Raw genomic sequence first — 23,693 nt, 5'->3', positions numbered from 1 at the left:
ATTTCTTTATCTAGGGATTGAACCCAGGGATGTTCTACCTCTGAGCTACACTTTCAGTCGTTTTTAGTTTGAAATAGGCCTTGCTGAATTGCTGAGGCTGGACTCATATCTGTCATCTTTCTGTTTTAGCCTTTCAAATACTGGAATTACAGGGGTGTGCACAGCTTTTGTCCTCCTCCCCCTACCCTCCTCCTCTGTATCGGGGATGGAACCCAGGGGCATTCTGCCTCCAAGCTACACCTTAGCTCGATTTTTATTTCTCATTTAGAAATAGGTTCTCACTAGGCTGTATGGCTAAGTTGCCGAGGCTGGCTTTGAACTTGCAATCCTCCTGTCTCAGCCTTTCGAGTACTGGGAATTCAGGCCTGCATCAATATGCCTGGTTTCTCTTTTACTTTTTAATGTTTCTAGTTCTTCAGAACAGGATTTCTGGCCTGAAATAGGATTTTAGTGATTCCCTAGTTACCTAACGATAGAGCTTTGGCCTGGCATGGTGGCGCACACTTGTAATCCCAGCATTCTGAAGGCTGAGACGGGAGGATTGTGGTTCGCGGCCAGCCTCAGCTACTTAGTGAGGTCCTTTGCAACTCAGTGAGACCCTATTTCAAAATAAAGAAAATATATAGGGCTAGGGGTGTAGGTCGGAGGTAAATGACCCTGGGGTTCTATCCCCACTACTGCAAAAAAAAAAAAAAAAAAGATTAAAAAAAGTATAAAAATAGGGCTGAGGGTGTAGCTCAGAGGTAGAATGCCCCTAGGTTCCATCCCCATTATTGCAAAAAAAGCTTTGACTCTTCAGCCTAGTGTTTCAAATGCTCTCGTGTTTTCTTTAGCCAACCTAATTTCCCACTATCCCGCCTCTCCTCACCCTCTCTGCACTTTTGTTTCTACCCTATATGCTGAGACTTCGCACATGCTATACTGAACCCAGGGCCTCCTGCGTGCTGGGCAAACAGCTACCACTGAGCTATGTCCTGAGGCATCGCCTACCTGCTTCTTTGCATGCATATCCCAGGTTCTTCTGGGCAGGTCTATAATCCCAATATTTGTGAGGCTGAGGCAGGAGGACTGTGGGTTCGAGGCCAGCCTTAGGAATTTAGATCTCAATCTCTCAGAGGCAGGGGCTGTTAGCTACTTATTCAGTACTGAGTATGCAGTAGGTGCTCAATAAGATTTTTTTTTTTTTTTTTGTGGTACTGGAGGTGGAACCCAGGGGCATTCTACCTCTGAGCTCCACCCTCAGCCCTATTTTTTATTCTTTATTTTGAAACAGGGTCTAAGTTGCAGAAGGCCTCACTAAATAGCTGCAAACCCCAATCCTTCTGTTTCAAGCGTGTGCCGCCACGCCCGGCTTTCAGTAAGATTCTTGGGGAGCCCAAAATTCTGACTCCAGTGGTGTTTTGGGCAAACTGTGTTTCAGTTGGGTCATGCTTTTTTTTTTTTTTTTTTTTTTTTGGTACTAGGGGTTGAACCCCGGGGGCATTCTAACTCTAAGCTATACCCTAAGCCCTTTTATTTTGAAAAAGGCCATCACTGGGTTACTGAGAGTCTTGCTAAGTGGACGAGGCTATCCTGGAACCTCGATTCTCCTGTTTTAGCCTCCCAAGTACTGGGATTTCAGGGGTGTGCCACCATGCCGAGCTTGGCTATGTCTTTGTCATTAGGATTTTCCTAGCTTGTCTGGATGCTCAGCCAGGGACCCTCAGCATCAAACGCCAGGACTGGGAGGGGTCTGGTGATCAGTGACATCCTCCTCTTTCTCATAAAAGGAAAGGCAGAATTTTGTGTCACATCCTAGCCCCTACACTTTCTGCCTCATAACTTGATCATTGCATTCTGCATTCACTTGGTATTCAGGCTTTGAAAAATGGGAAGTCAACGAAACCAGCTGATCCCTAGCTCCAGGCCAGCCTGGGCAATTAAGAGGCCCTGTCTCAAATTAAAATAAAAGAGAAAGAAAAGAAATAAAGGCCGGGTGTGGTAGAATGCTCCTGTAATCCCAGTACTTGGGAGCCTTAGGCAAGAGAATCACAGGTTCGAGGACAGCCTCAGAAATGTAGGGAGACTCAGCAACCTAGAAAACCTGTTTCAAAACAAAACATAAAGAGTTCTAGGGGTGTAGCTTGGAGGTACTATGCCCCTGGTTCAATCTCCAAGACCACCAAAATACAAACGTACAATCAATAAAAAGGGCTGGTGATGTAGCTCAGCGGTAGGGTACCCTGGGCTCAATCTCCGGTATTAGAGGAGGCTGGGATTGAAGGAGAAAGATAAATGGGGAGCCCAGGTGTGCTCACCCGGGCTGTATGTGTGTGTGTATATCGGGAGGGGGGGGGGTTTGCAAAGATTAAATAGGAAAATGCCAAACAGGCATGGTTAATTCTAGTACTTAGGAGGCTGAGACAGGAGGATGCAGGTTCAAAGCCTGCCCCCGCAACTTAGCCAGGCTCTCAGCAACCTAGTGAGACCTGTTTCTAAATAAAGTCGGCCAGGTAGTAATCCCAGCATTCCGGAGGCTGAGACTGGAGGATGGCGGTTTGCGGCTAGCCTCAGCTACTTAGTGAGACCCTCCGCAACTTAGTGAGGCCCTGTCTCAAAATAAATAATAAAAAACAGGGCAGGGGTGTAGCTCGGAGGTCCACGCCCCTGGGTTCCATCCCCAGACCCCCCCCCAAAAAAAAAAAAACAAAATAAAAAAATAAAGTCGGGCGGGGGGGTGTAGGTTGGAGTAAGAATGCCTCTATGCTCAATTCCCAGTATCAAAGTAACTAAATAAACGAGAATGCCTATGAAGTCCTAGCATTGGGCTGGCTCCTCTGGGTGTGCGGGGAACATTACTCCTAACCAGGCCTCCCCATCCTTCCCCCTCCCCCTCCCCCTTCCCCTCCTCGGGAAGGAAGGGACGGGAGCCCAGGCAGGCGCGGCTGCCACGCCCGCCCTCGGGGACGCGCGGCCTCTGCGCTCCTCCACGCCTAGGTTCATTTGGTTCTGGGGACCCCTTCCCAAGACAGGCGTCTAACGTGGATTCGGGGACGCCCCCCAGGCCGGGGCCGCGACGGCGCTGCCCAGGCGGCCGCCACCTCCCCGCGCCCCGCGCAGCGCCGGCTCCCACCTCCACCTCTGCGGCGTAAACTGCAGCACGCCCAGCGCGCCTGCGCGGCTGCCGGGTGGGGCGGCGGCTATTTATAGCAGGTGACGTCACCTTGAAATAGACCGCCGCGCCGGCCCGCCCCGCCCGGCCGGCGCCTCCCACTGCGCAGGCGCCGCCCCGCCCCCGGCCGCGCCCGCCTCGGCTCCTGGGCGGCGTCGGCGGCGCGAGCCACTGCGCGCGGGGCGAGCCAGCGAGAGCAGCGGCGGCCGCGGCGGAGCGCGGGGACGGCGAGCGAGCGAGCGAGCGGCGCGGGAGCCAGGCGAGGCCGAGAGCGACATGGGGGACCGGGAGCAGCTGCTGCAGCGGGCGCGGCTGGCCGAGCAGGCGGAGCGCTACGACGACATGGCCTCCGCCATGAAGGCGGTGAGCGCGCCGGGCCCCGCGCGGGGCAGGGGTGGGGCGGCGCCTTCCTCCCGGACCCGCCATTTCCTGAGGCCGGCCGGGGGTGGGGTCTCCCGGGAGGCCGCCGTCGCGGGGGCGCCCCCAGTGCTGCTTCTAGACGGTTCTACCTGGCCGGGGCTCTCCTCCCTCGCGCCTTCCCCCCCCTTCCCCATCTTGTAATAAAGAACCGCCTGGCGAGTGGCGCCCTGGCCGGGTTTTCTCGGCCACGTCCTGAAACTGGTGTAATTCCGATCTATTTGTCTCTCTCCGCTCGAATTGTAGTTTCCCCTCCTTCCCCACGCCCGGGCGCCTGGCTTTGTGTAGGAAGACCCCTCTTTTCTGCAGCCGAGGCGTGGTCGAGGGCTGGGGGCGGGTGTGGGGCTCATGATCAGCCGCAGATTCGATGCTGCACCCTCTGCCTGGAGATGAGACCGGCGTCTTCTGGGGCAGAAGAACCCGAGTGCCTTTGCGTGCTCTGGACCCTCGTGGATCGTGCAGCCCGACCCCCTCCCCTGTAGGAGTCGTGCGGAGCCACACCCTAGCACACCCTGGCAAATAACGTGGATTAGACACCACCTGCGTGTCTGAGACACCGAGTTCCGGTTACCGCCGCGCTGCCCTGTCTCTTCACGCTGTTTTAGGTTTATTCTAAATGAACCTTACTTCTCTCTGTGTCAAGGTCACAGTGGTAGAACTGAACTGCAACGGCTGCCGCCACTCTGCTCTGGTCGTCCAGTGTACAGCCTCCTGAGACCTGGGAGGATCCCCTTGAACTCCACCTTAGACCTACTAAATAAAGATGTAGAAATTCTGTGAGACTCAGACATTGCACTTTCACCAGCTTGCAGGCGATTTTAGCTGGCTGAAGTTTGAGAGTTACCACCTTGGATTATATACGTATCTCTTATGTCCTTTGGCTGGCCCTTTTAGAGGTATTTTTGAAAGAAAAAAAGCCACAAACCCTGAGGCTTCCCAAAATTTTAGACTCACTTGAAAATCCTATATTAAGGCTTCTGATATTTATGGCAAATGAAATACATAGCTGAGGCCAATATTTAGGATTATCCAGGTAAGAACGGTATTTGAGTTATCTTTTCAGTGGTATCCTTGTTACACCTCTAAACTAGCTGTGTTTGGAAACCAGGACAGCTAAGGCCCATTTGTTGATTCATTGGCCACCCCAATTTAAGTATTGTGGCATGCCTTTGATTAGATAGGGCTAGGTTTGGACCTGAACTTAACGTAATTTCTCTTTAAGAAAAAGAATTTAAAGTATGATTTTGCAAATCTTGAAAAAAAGAGGATTGAAAAAAGCCAGGCATGGTGGCGCATGCTTGTAATCCCAGCATTTGGGAAGCCTGACAGGAGGATCACGGTTTGCGAACAGCCTCAGCTACTTAGTGAGGCTCTTTGAAACTCAGTGAGACCCTGTTTCAAAATAAAGAATAAAAATTAGGGCTGAGAGTGTAGCTTGGAGGTAGAATGCCCCTGGGTTCCATACTCAGTATCACAAAGAAAAAAAAAAAAAAAAAGAAGATTGAGCATTTGGGAGGCTTCAGACAGGAGGATCACCTTTTGTGGTCAGCCTCAGCTACTTAGGCCTTTTTGCAATTCAGTGAGTCCCTGTTTCAAAATAAAGAATAAAAAATAGGGCTGGGAGTGTAGCTCAGAGGTAGGTACAATGCCCCTGGGTTCCATCCCTAGTACTGCAAAAAAAAAAAAAAAAAAAGATTGATTGTATGAACACATTTCTTTGGAATGAGCCCTAAGTTCAACTCTTTTTTTTTTTTTTTTGAGAAAAAAACATCTGTATCCACCTGAGGCAACTTGAGATGAGTAATAAAGAAAGAATGAAGAGATGTTAACAGAATGAAATTTAGTTTGAGCAAAAAATACTACCTTTCAGGTCTTCATAAATAGATTTGGAAGATGTTGTTCTGTAGCCAGTTACTTTTGTCCATAGATTTTTCTCTGCAGCATTAAGGTAGCTTTATTTTTTATTTTTTGTGGTACTGAGGATTGAACCCAAGGGGCATTCTACCTTCAAGCTACAATTCCAGCTGTTTTTTTTTTAAAAAAAACAGGGTCTAGGTTGATGAGTGTCTCACTACTTGCTAAGGCTGTCCTTGAACTTGTGATCGATCCTTCCCTGTCTCAACCTCCCAAGTACTGGGATTACAAATGTGTGTCACCAACCTTGGTTTAAGGTTGCAAGTTAATGGACACTTCAAAGTGTTGGGAATTTATAATATTCTATATCTGAAATGACTGATGACTTAGAAAAACCATCTTGCATTGAAAATTCAGTTTAAGCTCTACTGTCATTAGATTTATTTATTTATTTATTTATTGCAGTACTGGGGATGGAACCTAGGGGCATTTTACCTCCAAGCTACACTTCTAGCCCCATTTTTTAAATCTTATATTTTGAAACAGGGTCTCACTGAGTTGTGAAGGGCCTCACCAAATAGCTGAGGCTGTCCACCAACCGTGATCCTTCGGTCTCAGCCTCCCTAATGCTGGGATTACAAACATGCACCACCACGCCTAGCTTATTGTCGTTAGAATTGTGATAAACTATTCCCTCAAGGTAACTAATATATTAAAAAATATATAAAAATTGTAAAAAATAAGAAATATGTTAGCCAGTCAAGGTGGCACACACTTGTAATTCCAGTATTTGGGAGGCTGAGACAGAATTGCAGCTTTGTGGCCAGCCTCAGCTACCTAGGCCTTTCCAACTCAGACCCTGTTTCAAAATATAGAATAAAAAGTAGGGCTGGGATGTAACTCGGAGGTAGAATGCTCCTGGGTTCAATTCCTGGTATCACCAGGAAAAAAAAAAAATACTATTTTTTTAGCTAGGCACTGTGGCATATGCCTCTAATTAGAATATATGGGAGGCAGACACAGGAGGATTGTAGGTTCAAGGCCAGTCTCAGTGACTTGGCAAGACCTTCATTTAATCAGACCCTGTTTCAAAATTAAAAAAATAAAAAAGGCTGGGGGTATTGGTCAGAGGTAGAATGCTCCTGGACTCAACCCCCAGTACCAAAGCGGGGGGGGGGGGATGTCATTAGATTAGTGAAATATATTTGGTCAGTTTCTTATGAAACTTGTCAAATTGATGTTTGTAGATTAAATTCTTAATGTTATTGGAGCCATTTAGACCCCATTTTGTTAATATAAACCTTGACTGGGTCTTTCAGGAAGAGTGAACTTCAGTGAACTCAGATTATATGGGCTTTCTTTTGTGTGTGTATGTGTCGGGGAGGGTACTGGGGATTGAACCCAGGAGCATTCTACCTTGAAGCTACAATCTCAGCCAGATTTTCTTTCTTACTTGGAAACAAGGTCTTGATAGGTTGATGAGAGTCTCACTACCTGCTGAGGCTGTCCTTGAACCTGTGATCTTCCTGTCTTAGCCTCCCAAGTATGTACCACCATGCCCGGTTTTGGGCTTTGTTAAAGGCCGCGGAAAGACAGGTAAGTAGACTGCTCCTGGGAGAATGGAGCAGGCAGCCTGAGCGGTCTGACACTACCACTTGTGACCTTGAAACTAACATCAGTCCTCTGAAGTGCAAAACCAGAAATGTTAGTAGTCATCAGTTTCTGTGCCTTTACTCTTCTAACTTGTTTCTATTTAACTTATAATTTTAATGTTCACCTAACAATATTGCCTGACTATAATTGATGTTCCTTAATCTACCAGTGTCACCTGGAGGACAGTGTTGGTAAGTGTCAAGAAAAATGCATATTGAAAGCAGTGGTGTTGTCTCAAATCATTTGAGAACTATAGTTCCCTCCCCTACCCCATAATTTGAAGAGGCAAGAAATGTTTCTGAAAACTTTAATAAAGGAGTAGCTTACCTAGAGTGTAACAGTAGACAGAAACACTGAGAGATTTTTTTTGTGTGTGTGGTACTGGAGATGGAACTTAGGGGCATTCTACCTCTGAGCTACACCCCCAGCTCTATTTTTATTCATCATCATTATTATTTTTTTTGTGTGTGTGTGTGTGGTACTGGGGGTGGTGCCCAGAGGCTTTCTACTTCTGGGCTGTACTCCCAGACCCATTTTATATTTTATTTGGAAACAGGGTCTCACTAAGTTGCTGAGAGCCTCACTAAGTAGCTGAAGCTGGCTTTGAACCTGTGCGATCCTGTCTCAGCCTCCCAAGTGCGGGGATTACAAGTGTGTGCCACCACGCCCGGCTTATATTATTTTGAAACAGGGTCTCATTGAATTGCAGAGGGCCTCACTAAGTAGCTGAGACTGGCCACGAACTGCAGTCCTCCTGTCTCAGCCTCCCAAATGCTGGGATTACAAGTGTGTGCCACCATGTCCAGCTTGTGAGAGATTTTATAACCCGAGTCCTTCCTAGATCAGGCATTGAATGACATAACACTCATAACCTCTGTAAGATGATTATAATATCATCTCATCAGAACTATGAAGTAAACTTAAAAAGTGGGATTAAAATGTTAATGCATTGTCAGGTATGGTGGCGCATGCCTGTAGTCCCAGTACTTGGAGTCTGAGATAGGAGTCTTGACAGGTTTGAGATCAGCCTCAGCAATTTTAGGGAGATTCTCGGCAACATACTGAGAGCCTGTTTCAGAAAATAAAAAGACTGAGAATGTAGCTTGAAGATAGGATGCCCCTGGATTCAATCCCCAGTACCACAAAAATAAAGTTAATACATAAGGTTAAGTGGTTTAAACAAAAAGGGGAAGTAACCAGATCGATTTCCGTGGAATATTCATAGGTGGCCACAGTTCAGTCATGTCTCTTACTGTCCTTTGTCATCTGTTTTGTCTTAAGACATGTCAGTAGTAATAGTGAAGTTGTACAAATGATGAGGGGATAGCATGGGCAGCACAGTTGCTTACAGTGCGGAAGAGGACAGAGAAATGTGTTTGCAGGACTTGAATGTCCGTAGGAATCTTGAGTGCAGGAAACACTGCATTTAGGGCCTCAGGGCCTGGAGGAAGAGGCCTTGCTCAGCGAGTGCAAAGGCGCTTACTCCCAACAGCTGAGAGGTTGGGACAGGGGACGAGCAGGTGGTGTGTGAAAGGAGGGCACTGCTGGGGCCCAGGGCGAGACGAGGACCTGCGGTTCACCAGGATGTGTGGATGTTAAAGTCACATTGGTACTACTGTTGGAGATAAGAAAGCGAGGGTGGGGCCCTGTTTCCTACTAACTGGACACCTGAAATGCAATTCCTGATGAGCCACCCTGCGCTGAAGGGTGAAATAGTCTGAAATTAAAAGGCACTTCAAGTGGTCAGTAGACATAGCTTTACTGCCCTGAACTGGAACTTGCGATCTCCATATAATTTGGTTCAAATTCCTGGGTTATCCCCAGAAGAGCTCCTACCATCAAGAATGCCCTGATGGCGCACACTTGTAATCCCTGCGTTTAGGAGGCTGAGACAGGAGGATCGCACAGGTTCGGAGCCAGCCTCAGCTACTTAGTGAGGCTCTCAGCAACTTAGTGAGACCCTGTCTCCAAATAAAATATAAAATAGGTCTGGGAGTATATAAAATAGGTCTGGGCCCAGAGGTAGAAAGCCTGGGTTCCACCCCCAGTACCACCAAAAAAAAAGTCCTGAAATAAACCAAAAATGTTTACTCGTGTTTATGATTTATGTTAGTGGCAGATTCTGGAGTATTATTCTTTATGGAAATACAGTTTGGAGTGCCGGGTGTGGTGGCATGCACTTGTAATTTCAGTACTTGGAAGGCTGAGGATTGCAGGTTCGAAGCCAGCCTTGACAACTTAGCAAGGCCCTCTGCAGCTTAGACCTTGTTTCCAACGAAATAAAAATAGGGCTGGGAGTATAGGTTAGAGGTAGAATGATGCCTCTGGGTTCAATCCCATTGCAGTGCCACAAAAAAAACAACAGTTTGGAGCCGGGTATGGTGGCACATACCTGTAATCCTGGAAGACTGAGACAAGAGGATTGTAGGTTTGAGGACAGCCATAGCAAATAATGAGACACTCATCAACTTAGCAAAACTGTTTCAAAATAAAAATAGGGTTGGGGAGCCAGGTGTGGTGGCGCACGCTTGTAATCCCAGCCTTTGGGAGGCTGAGACCAGAGGATCACAGTTCGCTGACAGCCGCAGCTACTTGGTGAGACCTGGTTTCAGAATAAAGAATAAAAAGTAGAGCAGGGGGTGTAGCTTGGAGGTCGAATGCCCCTGGGTTTCATCCCCAAACATGCAAAAAAAAAAAAAAATTGGCTGGGGGGGGGTGTGTAGCTTGGGAGTCAAATGAATGCCTCTGAGTTCAGTACACACTTCACACACAGTTTTGGGGAGGGGGTGCCCTCTTTTCTGTTATATAAGTTTATAGAATTTATCATTTAAATTATTAGGTACCCAGCAAATGATACCTGTTATTCCAGGTGCACATTCTCATTTAATCTTTCTGTGTGTGTGTAAGGGAGTACTGGGGATTGAACCCAGGGGCATTCTACCTTCAAGCTACGCCCTTATAGCTATTTCTTATTTTTATTTTGAAACAGGGTCTCACTAAGTAGGTAAGGCTGGCTGTGAACCAGGATCCTTCTGTCTCAGCCTCCCAAGTACTGGGATTATAAGCGTGTGCCACCATGCCTGGCTCCCAGCCCTATTTTTTATTTTGAAATAAGGTCTCGCTAGGTTGATGAAAATCTTAATTACTTCCTGAGGCTGTCCTCAAACATGTAATCCTCCTGTTTTAGCCTCTCAAGTACTGGGATTAGAAGCATGTGCCACCATGCCCAGCTTTACTTAGGGAATATAAAGGAATTGTTCCATATCCGTGAACCAGTTTGTTCATTTTGCCTTTTGATGTATTTTGTAAGCCCAGAGGGCACCACTTTTCAGTTCTGCGTTGCTGTACAGCGCCCCCTGGTGCCCAGGTGGAGGCCGCCTATCTTCTATCTAGCGTTCTGATGCTCCTTCCACTCCTGCGGTGGCATGTCCTGTGGCGGGGGTGGCACTTGCTGTGACTTCATGGCTTCTGAAACCACCGTTCTGGGTGCCTCTAGAAACAGTAGCATGCAGTGAAGCCATTCAGACAGGAATGGACTTAATGTCAGTCCTCGTGGAAATAATCAGTGATGCCAAAAGCAAGGCAGAATGTCTTGATAACGGTGGGTATTTTGCCTAACAGTAAGCGTGGAGCAGATATGAATTACTGAGCTTGAAGCTTAGCCTATCTTAAGACTTACAGAACTGCAGCCTCCCCTTGGTGAAGGTAAGGGGCTCGGTGTGGCTCTGGCCAGTGATCTTTTGCACAGTGGTCTCTGGGATAGTCTGTTAACTCAGGTCCAGGCAGGATTCTCACTTCCTGGCTTCCTGGGCATTAACTTGGGAAGGAATCAGCCCAAAAGGCTTACCTCCCTCTAGCTTACCTTTTTTTTTTTTTTTTTTTTTTTTAAGATATACCATATGCTTGTAATCCCAGTACTTAGAAGGCTGAGACAGGAGGATCACTTAGGTTCAAAGCCAACCTCAGCTACTTACTAAGGCTCTCAGCAACTTGGTGAGACCGTTTCCAAATAAAATATAAATGAAGTCTGGGAATGTAGCGTGGAGGTAGAACCCCCCTGGGTTCCATCCAGGACCCCCCCCCCCACACACACACACAAATAAGGCCGGGCATGATGGTGCATCCTCATAATCTCAGCATTTGGGAGGCTGAGGCAGGAGGATCACAGTTGGTAGATAGCCTCAGCTACTTAAGCCTTTTGCAGCTCAGTGATACTGTTTTCAAATAAAGAATAAAAAATAGGGCTGGGGGGTAGCTCAGAGGTAGAATGCTCCTGGGTTCAATTCCCAGTACTGCCACACACACACACACACACACACACAGTGTTCTGCCAAAGAAGCTTAAAGATCTTAAGATACGGTTATATTAACCTAGTTGTGCAAATTGTTTTCTTCTGTTAGAAACTTCTGTGGAAAGCAAACCAGTCAATAACATTGGTGTGGAACTCCGAGGGATGGAACAGTAGCTTATGTGTCTAGCCTAGGATGGGGAGCCGTTCAGAACAAGTAACATTAACCTCAGCTGGGAGTGTGGCCTGGCAGGCCTGCATGATCTCTTTTTTTTTTGCTCAGTATTAACTCTTGGTGTTGGATGCTTCCCAGATTGAGAACTTTTAAGTTTTCCTAAATAGTCACTGTTCTATTTTTGGCAGTGGATCTATTTTTTACTCAGAAACATTTATTGCCTTATGTGTAGTGGGAGGAGGCCCCTAGGGATTTTTGAGTAAGTGAGTGGCTTCATTAGAAGATGAGTTAGCAGGTTGGGTTGTTTATTTTGTATTTGTTTATTTACTTATTTATTTTTTGTGGTACTGGGGTTCCTGGAAGCCCTTAGACCTATTTTATATTTTTATTTGGAAACAGGGTCTCTTAAGCCAGCATGGCTGGCTTCGAACCTGCGTGATGATTCTCCTGTCTCTGCCTCCCAAGTGCAGGGATTACAAGCGTGCGCCACCACGCCTGGCATATTTTTTATTTATTTTAATTTATTTATTTTGGTGGCACTGGGGGTGGAACCCAGGGGCTTTTCTACCTCTGAGCTACACTCCCAAACCTATTTTATTTTTTTATTTGGAAAAAGGGTCTCACTAACTTGCTGAGAGCCTCACTAGAGAGCCTCACTGAGTAGCTGAGGCTGGCTTTGAACCTGTGCGATCCTCCTGTCTCAGCCTCCTAAGCGCTGGGATTAAAAGTGTGCACTACCATGCCCAGCTTATTATTTTTTATTTTTTTCATTTTTTGTGGTACTGGGGATGGAATCCAAGGGCATTCTACCTCTGAGCTATACCCAGGTTGGGTTATTTGTAGCTTTAGTAATGCTGTGTAGTCACAATAGCAGAGAAGAGGTGGCGCACGCTTGTAATCCCCGCGCTTGGGAGGCTGAGACGGGAGGATTGCACAGGTTCAAAGCCAGCCTCAGCTACTTAGTGAGGCTCTCAGCAACTTAGTGAGACCCTGTTTCCAAATAAAGTATAAAATAATAAAATAGGTCTGGGAGTGTAGCCTGAAGATAGAAAAGCCCTGGGTTCTACCCCTGGTACCACCAAAAAAAAAAGAAAATGGGTGAAGCAAGTTCCCTGGGGTTGATAGTTGGTATAGCCAAACACTGTATAGTAAAGACAACGGTAAAGTGGTGGGAGGATTCGAGTCTCAGAAGAAATGGAGAAGAGGGCTTTCCATAAAAGGGAAGGGTTAATTTAAAATTCTCAGAAAGATGTAAGTAGGATTAAATGAGTTGTGGGGTCAGGAGAACAAGGTAGAGACTGAGCAGAAGGAGCCTCTTAGAGGTGGCTGGTAGCCATGTGAAGAAATGGTGCCAGAGCGGCTCTGCTGAGGGCAGCTGACGTGTGTCCGAAATGAGTATTGTAGCCGGGTATGCTGGCGCACGCTTGTAATCCCAGTATTTGGGAGGCTGAGACAGGAAGATTGTGGCTCGCAGACAGCCTCAACTTAGTAGACCCTGTTTACAAATAATAAAAAATAGGGCTGGGATGTCACTCGGAGGTAGAATGCCCCTGAGTTCCATTTCCAGTGCTGCCCAAAAAGAAGGAGAAGGAGAAGAAATGAGTATTATGCCGTTGATACAGGAAAGAAGCTTGAGAATTGTGGTCTAGGTCTCTCCTATCTGATGTCTTAGCCGGGCATGGTGGCTCACAATTGTAAATTGCATTGGTACTTGGAAGGCTGAGACAAGAGGATTGCTGGTTCAAAGTCAGTCTCAGCAACTTAGTAAGACCCAGTTTTCAAGTAAAAACTATAAAATAGGTGTGGGGGTATAGCCCAGAGGTAGAAGGCCCCTGGACTCCATCCCCAGTACCACCAAAAAAAAAAAAAAAAAAAAAAATCCTGTCTTTGTCTTCCTAACTAGAAATTCTGGAAGCCTGTGCTTGTTGGGTGCGGACCTCGCCCCCTGGGTTCTACAGACCGCCCAGCTCCTTAGTATGTAGCGTATTCCTTCCCATTTGTGCTTTATCGCCTCCCAGGGTCTGCTTCTCAGTGTTCCTAGAAAACTGAACTTTTCTTTCCTACTTGTGATGCTGCATATTGAGCCTGGGGGCTTCTACCTCTGAGCCACACCACTTGCCCCGTGTTATTCTTTATTTTGAAACGGGGTCTCGTTAAGTTATAGAGGAACCCACAAATTGTAGAGGCTGGCTTTGGACCTGTGATCCTCCTGTGTCAGCCTCCCAAGTACTGGTATTACTCCTGCCTGGCTCTGTGTGTGTGTGTGTGTGTGTGTGTGTGTGTGTGTGTGGTGCTGGGGATTAGACCCAGTGCTTCCTGCATGCTAGGTATGTGCTCTACCACTGAACTATATCTTCCGCCTCTAAGACTGAACTTTTTGTTAGTTTTCCAGGATCCTGGGTTAGTTGGCAACTAGTACAAACTAATTATTTTTTAAGGTTTTTAAAAATATATTTTATAGCCAGCTGTGGTGGCGCACGTTTGTAATCCCAGCATTTGGGAGACTGACACAGGAGGATGACGGTTCGTGGACAGCCTCAGCTACTTAGGCCCTTTGCAACTCAGTGAGACCCTGATTCAAAATAAAGAATTAAAAATAGGGCTGAGGGTGTAGCTCGGAGGTACGATGCCCTTGGGTTCCATCTCTGGTACTGCAAAAAAAAAAAAAAAAAAAGGGTCTCGCTAAGTTGCTGCAGGTCGTCGCTGGCCTCCATCCTCCTGTTTCAGCCTCTCAAGTGCTGGGATGCCAGGCGTGCGCCACCACGCTGACCCAAATAACTAATGTTAGTGGAGGTTATTTACAATAAGTACTGCCAGTCATGGCTGCTGAATTCCTGCAAATCTTTGTTTTAGTACTCATGGACCATCTGGTTTTGAGGGCTTGTAGTTTTCTAATCAGGGGGAAACTCAAGGTTTTTGTTTGTTTGTTTTTTCCAGCATGGGGATGGAACCCAGGGGCATTCTACCTCCTGGCTATATCCCCCAGCCCTACCTACTTACCTACCTTCCTTCCTTCTGTACTGGGGGTGGAACCCAGGGGCTTTTCTACCTCTGGGCTATACTCCACAGACTTATTTGGAAACAGGGTCTTACTGAGTTGCTGAAAGCCTCACTGAGTAGCTTAGGCTGGCTTTGAACCTGTGAAAGCTCCTGTCTCAGCCTCCCAAGCACTGGGATTACAAGAGTGCGCCACCATGCCTGGCTTTTTATTCTTTATTTTGAAATAGGGTCTCAGTTACAGAGGGCCTCACTAAGTAGCTGAGGCTGGCCTCGAACCATGATCCTCCTGTCTCAGCCTTCCAAGTACTGGAATTACAAGTGTGTGCCACCATGCTAGGCAAAATTTAGGTTTTCCCCCCCATCTGATCAAGGGATAAAACTATCTTCATTCCATAGGATTTCTTTTGTTAATTGAATAATTGCCCACCAGTATTAAAGTACTCTATTTAATGTACCCAGCTATTTCCTAGTTAGGATCTGGCTGGAGTTCTGAGGACAGTGCTTGCTCAGTTGTGTTAGTCACCCTCAGCTGATGCAGAGGGTGAATCATCCAGACTGGCCGGCAACCAGATCATTGTTACATAAACACTAAGACTCCCAGTAAATTATTTTTCTTGTAAAATTGTCATTAGAAATATTGCACAATATACTTTTTTGGCAGTTATTCCCACAGGAGAAAGAATATGTTTGTGTGAATTCCTGAAACCCACAAGTAGACCTAATCTTCATTTACATCATAAGATTCAACCTGGTTATACCTTTAATGATACTCAGGAAAAAGGTTGGAGCCGAAGAGGCTTTGGAGACCATTTGGGTCCATCTTGTTTAATTTCATTTTATTTATTTATTTGTTTGTTATTTTTGGTACTAGGGATTGAACCCAGGGGGCATTCTACCTCCAAGCTACACCCTCAGCCCTATTTTTAATCTTTTTTATTTTGAAGCAGTTGCAAGGGCCTCACTAAGTAGCTGAGGCCGGCTGTGAATTTGCGATCTCTCTGTCTCAGTCTCCCAAGCTCTGTGAATACAAGTGTGTGCACCGACCCCCAGCCTTATTTATTATTTGTTCATTTATTTTTTGCAGTACCTGGGATGGAACCCAGGGACATTCTACCTCTGAGCTACACCCTCAGCCCTATTTTTTATTTTTTATTTTGAAGCAGGGGTTCACTGAGTTGCAAAGGGCCTAAGTAGTTGAGGCTGTGCGCAAACCCTAATCCTCCTGTCTCAGCCTCCCAAATGCTGGGATTACAAGCGTGCACCACCACACCTGGCTTTTATTTTGTTTTTTGATGCTGAAATTGAACCCAGGGGTGCTCTACCACTGAGCCATATTATCTTCAACCCTTTTTTGTGTTTTTAGACAGTTGCCCGGGCTGCCCTTGGGATCCTGCTGCCTCCCAAGGATTCTCCTTGGGATCCTCCGAGTTGCTGGGATTGCAGGTGTGGGCCACTGTGCCCAGCCTTACTTTATTTTGATGCCAGGAAGGTTGCGACTTGTTGGGGAACATGCAGCTAGCTGAGACGAAACTCCAGATGTCTTCGGTTTTAGTAATTACACTGTTCCTTCTACAAAAACCTTGTATGACATGAAAATGTATTTCAGATAAGCACTCAAATTTTGACAATACACTCTGGGAAGTTACTTTGATTTATCTTTGCTACAGTCTAACAAAAGCAACTTTAGTTTTTATAGATATCATTTACATTTTAATGTCACTTGACATTAAATGTCACTGACTTTTTTTTTTTTTTGGTGGTACTGGGGATGGAACCCAGGGGCCTTCTACCTCTGGGCTACACTCCCAGGCCTATTTTATATTTTATTTGGAAATAGGGTGTCTCAAGCCAGCTGAGGCTGGCTTCGAACCTGTGGAATCCTCCTGTCTCCGCCTCCCAAGCACGGGGATTACACGCATGCACCACCACACCTGGCTGTCACTGACATTTTATTTAATTTTTTGGTGGTACTGGGGTTCCTGGAAGCCCTTCTACCTCCGGGCCACACTCCCAGACCTATTTTTTTTATTTTTGGAAACAGGGTCTCTTAAGCCAGCGAGGCTGGCTCAAACCTGCGCGATCCTCCTGTCTCCACCTCCCAAGCGCGGGGATGACAAGCGTGCGCCACCACGCCCAGCTTGGATTTAATTACTGCAGGATGTAAGGATCTTTTCAGTTTCTTTCTTGCCCTGTGTTTTGTTTTAGTGAATATTGCCCTACAGTTTGAAGTAACTTTGCAGGGTTGAGGCATTATGGGTTGTCAGAGTGCACTGGTTTGATTTAGGAGGGTTGCTTCCTTAACGTCCTGATGGTAGCTGGGTGTGGTAGTACCTGCCAAGAAGTCCCAGCACCTGGGAGGCGGGGACAGGATTGCAGGTTCGAGAACAGCCTTAGCAAGTAGTGAGAGTCATCAGCCTAGTGAGAGTCTGTTTCAGAATAAAAGAAAATAGGGCTGGAGGTGTAGCTTAGAAATAGGTGCATCAGGGTTCAGTCCCTAGTGCCAAAATAGAAATAAACGACTAAGTAATTCTTTGTATCTCCAATTAACAAACGTGAGTGGATGTTCAGAGGTACTTAGAGGAGAAAACTAGGGAGGTGGGGACACAGGTCTTCAACTGGATTTGAAGGGAGGAAACTGTGGCCTGGACTGGGTATCCGTATGGGGCCAGGCTGCTGATAAATAAATAGGGCTGGGGGGTAGCTCAGAGGTAACATGCCCCTGGGCTTTCGTTCTCAGTATCACGATACATACACGTTCTGATCGTCTACTTCTCAGTCTTGTGTGCCTTTTGGAATTTGTTGTTGGTAACTTCTCCATTAAACCTGGGTTTTTCCTTCAATGTTGGTTTTTTCTTTTCTTTTTTTTTTTTTTTTTTTTTTGGTGGTACTGGGGGTTGAACCCAGGGGAATTTGACCTCCGAGCCATACCCTCTGCCCTATTTTTTATTCTTTATTTTGAAACAGGGTCTCACTAGGTTGCAGAGGGCCTCACTAAGTTGCTGGCTGTGAACCTGTGATCCTCTTGTCTCAGCCTCCCAAGTACTGGGATTACAAGTGTGCACAACCATGCCTGGCTTGGAAGTTCTGTTTTTAAAGTTCGATTTAAGCAATGCCTTTTTTGTGCCTGCCTTGTTAACTTTTTTTTTTCTTTTTTTTCTTTTTAAACGGTACTTGGCATGGAACCTAGGGGCTTCTACCTCCAAGATAACACCCCCAGCCTTATTTTTTTATTCTTTATTTTGAAACAGGGTCTCACTGTTTGCAAAGGGTCTAAGTAGTAGACTGTCCTCGAACTGCGATTCTCTTGTCTCAGCCTCTCAAATCCTGGGATTAAAGCGTGAGTCACCATACCTGGCTATCGGTAGATCATATTAAAGAATCTTCCTGCTGGGCATGGTGATGAATGCCTGTAACCCCGGTATTTGGAGACTGGGACAAGAGGATTCTAAGTTTGAGGCTAGCCTCATGAAGTTAGTGAGGCTGTCAGCAACTTAGACCCTCTTTGATCATAAAATAGGGCTAGGGGGTAGCTTGGAGGTTGAAAGCTCTTGGGTTTAATCCTCAGTACCACAAGAGAAAGAAACAAAAAGAAGGAATCTCCTGATATATAGGCTCTTTGCCCCTGTGAAGTAACCTGTCAGTTTAGCGAGTTCTTGACTTTGCTCGTACAGGCTTTTCTGATTGTAAGTCTTTGGTAGTTTCTTAGGACTGTTGAACAAAGTATCACAAACTGGGTGTTTTAAGACTGTATGTGGGAGCTGGGCCTGATGGTGAATGCTTGCAATCCCAGTATTCTGGAGGCTGAGACGGGGATCGCAGGTTCAAGGCCAGCCTCAGCAAATAGTGAGACCCAACCTAGTGAGAACCTGTTTGAAAAAAAAAAAAAACAGCCGAGCGTGGTGACGCACTTGTAATCTCAGTACTTACTAGGCTGAGGGAGGAGGATGACAGGCTTGTGCACGGCCTCAGGTAGCTGCTGAGACCCTCTGCAAATTAGACCCTGGTTCAAAATAAAAAAATACGGCTGGAGGTATAGCTCTGAGGTAGAATTTCCCGTGGTTCAGTCCCCAGTAACTCACTCACACACACACACACACACACACACACACACTCTCTCTCTCTCTCTCTCTCTCTCTCTCTCTCACACACACACACACACACACACACACACACACACACACACACACACACACACGTTGCTGTGGATTCTCACAGTTCTGGAAGCCAGGAGTCTGTATCGAGGTGTTCGCAGAGATGGGCTCCCTCTACTGGCCCTAGGGAAGAAGCCTTCCTTGCCTTTCACCCACCTTCTGGTGGCTCCTGGCCACCCTTGGTGGTCTTGGCTTATAGAGGCACCATATGCCAGTCTCTGCCTCCATTGTTACAATTCTGTGTGTTTTTGTGTGTCTCCAAGTCTTGCCCTCCTTAAAAGGACCATATTCCAGTATGACTTCATCTTGAATAATGACAAGACCTTACTTCCAAATAAGGCCATATTTGCAGGTGTGAGAGGTTAGACTTCGGCATATCTTCAGTTGGGCCTGTAGCAGTCTGAGGCTTGCTCTTTTTTTTTTTCCCTACTTCCAAGCTACACCCCTTCCCTATTTTTTATTCCTTATTTTTGAAACCGGGTCTCGCTGAGTTGCAGAGGGCCTAAGTAGCTGAGGCTGTCCGCGAACTGCGATCCTCCGGGCGCAGCCTCCCGAATGCTGGGATCACAAGTGTGCGCCACCACGCCCGGCTTGCTCTTTCTACAAAACCATAGCTGGTTCACTTGAGTTGGCATAGAGAACTAAGGAAAATTAACAACTGGTGGGCTTCAATGCTTTCATTTAAAATGGTTAATGCTTCCCAACTCTATGATCAGTCGGGGTTCCTGTCAGGTAGGTCAGAGTAGAGGTGGCTACCAGCTTTCGGCATGGTGGGGCCCCAGTGCTTTGCTCCTTGTGGTTTGGGAGGGTTGGAGTGTGGGGAGGTGCCCACGCAGCGCAAAGCTTCTGGGTTTCCTTCCTCACCATTGTGCAAGGCCTTCCAGCCGTGCCGTGATCAGTATCCCTGCTCTACTATTAAGATGAAAGCAGTATCTTACATGGGAGAATTAGGACTTCTTCAAGGCTTTTCTTCCTGTTTTGAGTTCCAAGTATTTATTTCTTGGGTCTTTCAGCTAGGACTCATGCCTGTCGGTCGGTCTGTTTGTCTCTCTGTCTTTTTGTCTGTCTATCTATCATTTTTTTGTGGTACTGGGGGTGGAACCCAGGGGCTTTTCTACCTCCAGGCTATACTCCCAGACCTATTTTATATTTTATTTGGAAACGGGGTCTCACTAAGTTGCTGAGAGCCTCACTAAGTAGCTGAGGCTGGCTTAGAACCTGTGCGATCCTCCTGTCTCAGCCTCCCAAGTGCTGGGATTACAAGTGTGTGCCACCACACCCGGCTATCTATCTATCTATATTTTTTGCAGTACTGAGGATTGGACCCAGGGGCATTGTACCTCCAAGCTACACCCTCAGCCCTTTTTTTTTTAAAACAGGGTCTCAATGAGTTGCAGAGAGCCTCATTAAGTACCTGAGACTGACTGGCTGCGAACCCAGATCCTCCTCTTTCAGCCTCCTGAGTACTGGGATTGTAAGCATGCACCACCATGCTTGGCTCTATATTTTGCCCATGAGTGATTTTTTTTTTTTTTTTTTTTTTTTTGGTGGTGGTACTGGGGTTCCTGGAAGCCCTTCTACCTCCGGGCTACACTCCCAGACCTATTTTAACCTTTTTATTTGGAAACAGGGTCTCCTAAGCCAGCGCGCGCAGCTGGCTTTGAACCTGCGCGATCCTCCTGTCTTTGCCTCCCAAGCGCGGGGATTACAAGCGTGCGCCACCACGCCCGGCTGCCCATGAGTGATTTTGTATTCTCCACAGTGGCTTGTTCATAATCCCAATATTTTTTTTTTTTTTTTTGGTGTGTGTGGCACTGAGGATTGAGCACAGGGGCATTGTACCCCTGAGCTACACTTTCAGCTCTATTTTATTTTTATTTGGAAACAGTCTTAGTAGGTTCATACAAGTTTCACTACTTGTTGAAGCTCTCCTCAAACCTGTGATCCCCCATCTCAGCCTCCCAAGTACTAGGATTACAAGCTTGTACCACCATGCCTGACTATAATCCCATTCTTTTTTTTTTTTTTTTTTTAACATGGTACTGGGGATGGCACCAAGGAGTATTCTACCACCAAGCTACACCCCCAGCCCTATTTTTTATTCTTTATTTTGAAACAGTCTCACTGAGTTGCAAAGGGCCTCACTAAGTGGCTGAGGCTGTCTGGGAACCAAGATCCTCCTGTCTCAGCCTCCCAAATGCTGAGATTACAAGCTTGCAGCACATGCCCAGTTCTTTTTTTTTTTTTTTTTTTTTTTTTTTTTTGGTGGTACTGGGGGTGGAACCCAGAGGCTTTCTACCTCCAGGCTGTACTCCCAGACCTATTTTATATTTTATTTGGAAACAGGGTTTCACTAAGTTGCTGAGAGCCTCACTCAGTAGTTGAGGCTGGTTTCAAACCTGTGCGATCCTCCTGTCTCAGCCTCCAAGCGTGGGGATTACAAGCATGCGCCACCACACCTGGCTCCACATGCTCAGTTCTGTAATCCTATTCTTGAAAAGGATTGTGGATGTTGAAGAGAGTTTTTTTTTTTTGTTTTTTTTTTTTGTTTTTTGGTGGTGATACTGGGGATTGAACCCAGGGGCATTTCTGTCTCCGAGATACACCCCCAGCCTTTTTTTTATTTTTATTTTTATTTTGAAACAGGGTTTCGTTGGGTTGATGAGAGTCTACTCTTTGCTGAAGCTGTCCTCAAACCCGCAAACCTCCTGTCTCAGACTCCCAAGTACTGGGATTATAAGCGTGTGCAACCACGCCCGACTTGAAGGAAGGATTTCTGAGATTTTTAGAGTTGGCTTTCAATGTTTCTCTCTCTGGGGTTTTGCAGGTGACTGAGCTGAATGAACCTCTCTCCAACGAAGATCGCAATCTCCTCTCTGTGGCCTATAAGAATGTGGTTGGTGCCAGGCGATCTTCTTGGAGGGTCATTAGCAGCATTGAGCAGAAAACCATGGCTGATGGAAACGAAAAGAAGCTGGAGAAGGTGAAAGCCTACCGGGAGAAGATTGAGAAGGAGCTGGAGACAGTGTGCAATGACGTCCTGGCTCTGCTCGACAAGTTCCTCATCAAGAACTGCAATGATTTCCAGTATGAGAGCAAGGTGTTTTACCTGAAAATGAAAGGCGATTACTACCGCTACTTGGCAGAGGTGGCTTCTGGGGAGAAGAAAAACAGTGTGGTGGAAGCGTCTGAGGCAGCCTACAAGGAAGCCTTTGAAATTAGCAAAGAGCAGATGCAGCCAACGCATCCCATCCGGCTGGGCCTGGCCCTCAACTTCTCCGTGTTCTACTATGAGATCCAGAATGCACCGGAGCAGGCCTGCCTCTTAGCCAAACAAGCCTTTGATGATGCCATAGCTGAGCTGGACACATTAAACGAGGATTCCTATAAGGACTCCACGCTCATCATGCAGTTGCTGCGAGACAACCTCACCCTCTGGACGAGCGACCAGCAGGATGAAGAAGCAGGAGAAGGCAACTGAAGATTCTTTGGGTCCCTAGCCCTTCCTTCACCCACCACCCTCTCACCAATTCTTCCTCGCCACAATCACTAAATACCTAGTGCTAAACCTATCTGTATTGGCAGCACAGCTACTCAGATCTGCTCTCCTGTCCCTTGGGAAGCAGTTTCAGATAAACCTTTTGGGCATTGCTGGACTGATGGTTGCTTTGAGCCCACAGGAGCTCTCTTTTCAAATTGTGCAGAGAAATGTGTTCTGAATGAGGCATTTTGCTATGCCTGTCTATGGCAAATCCAGGCAAAAGTGTTTGGGGTGTTTAGAAAGGAGAATTAGCCAACAAGGCCATGGTCAATATTTAAAACAAGCTGATAGTGTTTTGTTAAGCAGTACATCTTGTGCATGCAAAAATGAATTCAACCCTCCCGCCTCTTCCTTCTGCTAATGGAAAACTGTTAAGGGAAGCTGATACAGAGAGACAACTTGCTCCTTTCCATCAGCTTTATAAAAACTGTTTACTGTGAGGTTTCAGTAGCGCCTTGTTTTGCCTCTTTAAATTATGACATGCACAAACCTTCTTTTCAATGCAATGCATCTAAAGTTTTTGATACGTGTAACTTTTTTGTTGCGATTGTTTAAGAATCATGGATTAATTTTTTTTTTAACTCTTTGGCTATTGTCCTTGTGTATCCTGACAGCACCATGTGTGTCAGCCCCTGTCAAATAAGATGGGTGATAATGAAATACCAGACTTCTAAAATAAATGTTTTGGAACTCAAAGGGTAAATAAATGCTGCTTTGGGGATATTATCTCTGTGTATGGCTCAATTTTTTTTTTAAACTCCCTCCCAAGGAGCTGTGTAACTAGACCATTTTGAATCCTGGCTTGAATGTCTCAGACACTGAGGCATCGGTACAGTGTCCAGGCTTTCCTGCCCTCTGGTTCCATTATGTACTACAAATAGTACATGCGTAAGACTATTTTTGTTTTTGTGGTACTGGGGATTGAGCCCAGGGGCATTCACCTCTGAACTACATCCCCCAGCCCTATTTTTCATTATTTTGGAACAGGGTCTTCCTGTGAATCCAGCTTACAGCTTATTTATTTATTTATTTTTGGTGGTACTGGGGGTATAACAGAGGCTTTCTACCTTGGGGCTATACTCCCAGACCTATTTTATACTTTATTTGGAAACAGGGTCTCAGTTGCTGAGAGCCTCACTAAGTAGCTGAGGCTGGCTTCGAACTTATGTGATCCCCCTGTCTCAGCCTCCTGAGCGCTGGGATTATAAGTGTGCGCCACCACTCCCGGCTCCTTACAGCCTCTCTAGTTCACTCTTCTGAAAACTTACACTTGCAAATCCAGCTAGCAGAGCAAATGCTGTCTTCCACAACATAGTGTCTTTGAAAGATGGGAGGGTGGCACACGCTTGTAATCCCAGTACTTCGGAGGCTGAGACAGGAGGATCACAGGTTCGAGGACAGCCTCAGCAAGTAGTGAGACTCATCAACCTAGTGAGACTGTTAGCAAATAAATAAAATATAGC

General features: G+C 46.4%; 1 protein-coding gene across 1 annotated transcript; it reads left to right on the top strand.

Annotated features, from left to right (window-relative positions):
- Positions 1-3,427: 3,427 nt before the first annotated feature.
- Positions 3,428-22,170, top strand: YWHAH (tyrosine 3-monooxygenase/tryptophan 5-monooxygenase activation protein eta; the record flags this gene model as incomplete). Its single annotated transcript, XM_080717466.1, has 2 exons — positions 3,428-3,514; positions 21,517-22,170. 2 exons carry the CDS (start codon positions 3,428-3,430, stop codon positions 22,168-22,170), a joined length of 741 nt encoding a protein of 246 aa, XP_080573592.1.
- Between the last annotated feature and the right edge of the window lie 1,523 nt (positions 22,171-23,693).

Source organism: Muscardinus avellanarius (assembly GCF_963383645.1).
Source record: "Muscardinus avellanarius genome assembly, chromosome: 21".
Lineage (NCBI taxonomy): Eukaryota > Metazoa > Chordata > Mammalia > Rodentia > Gliridae > Muscardinus > Muscardinus avellanarius.
The sequence above is the reverse complement of the archived record's forward strand: the minus strand, read 5'-3'. Positions and strand labels throughout refer to the sequence as shown.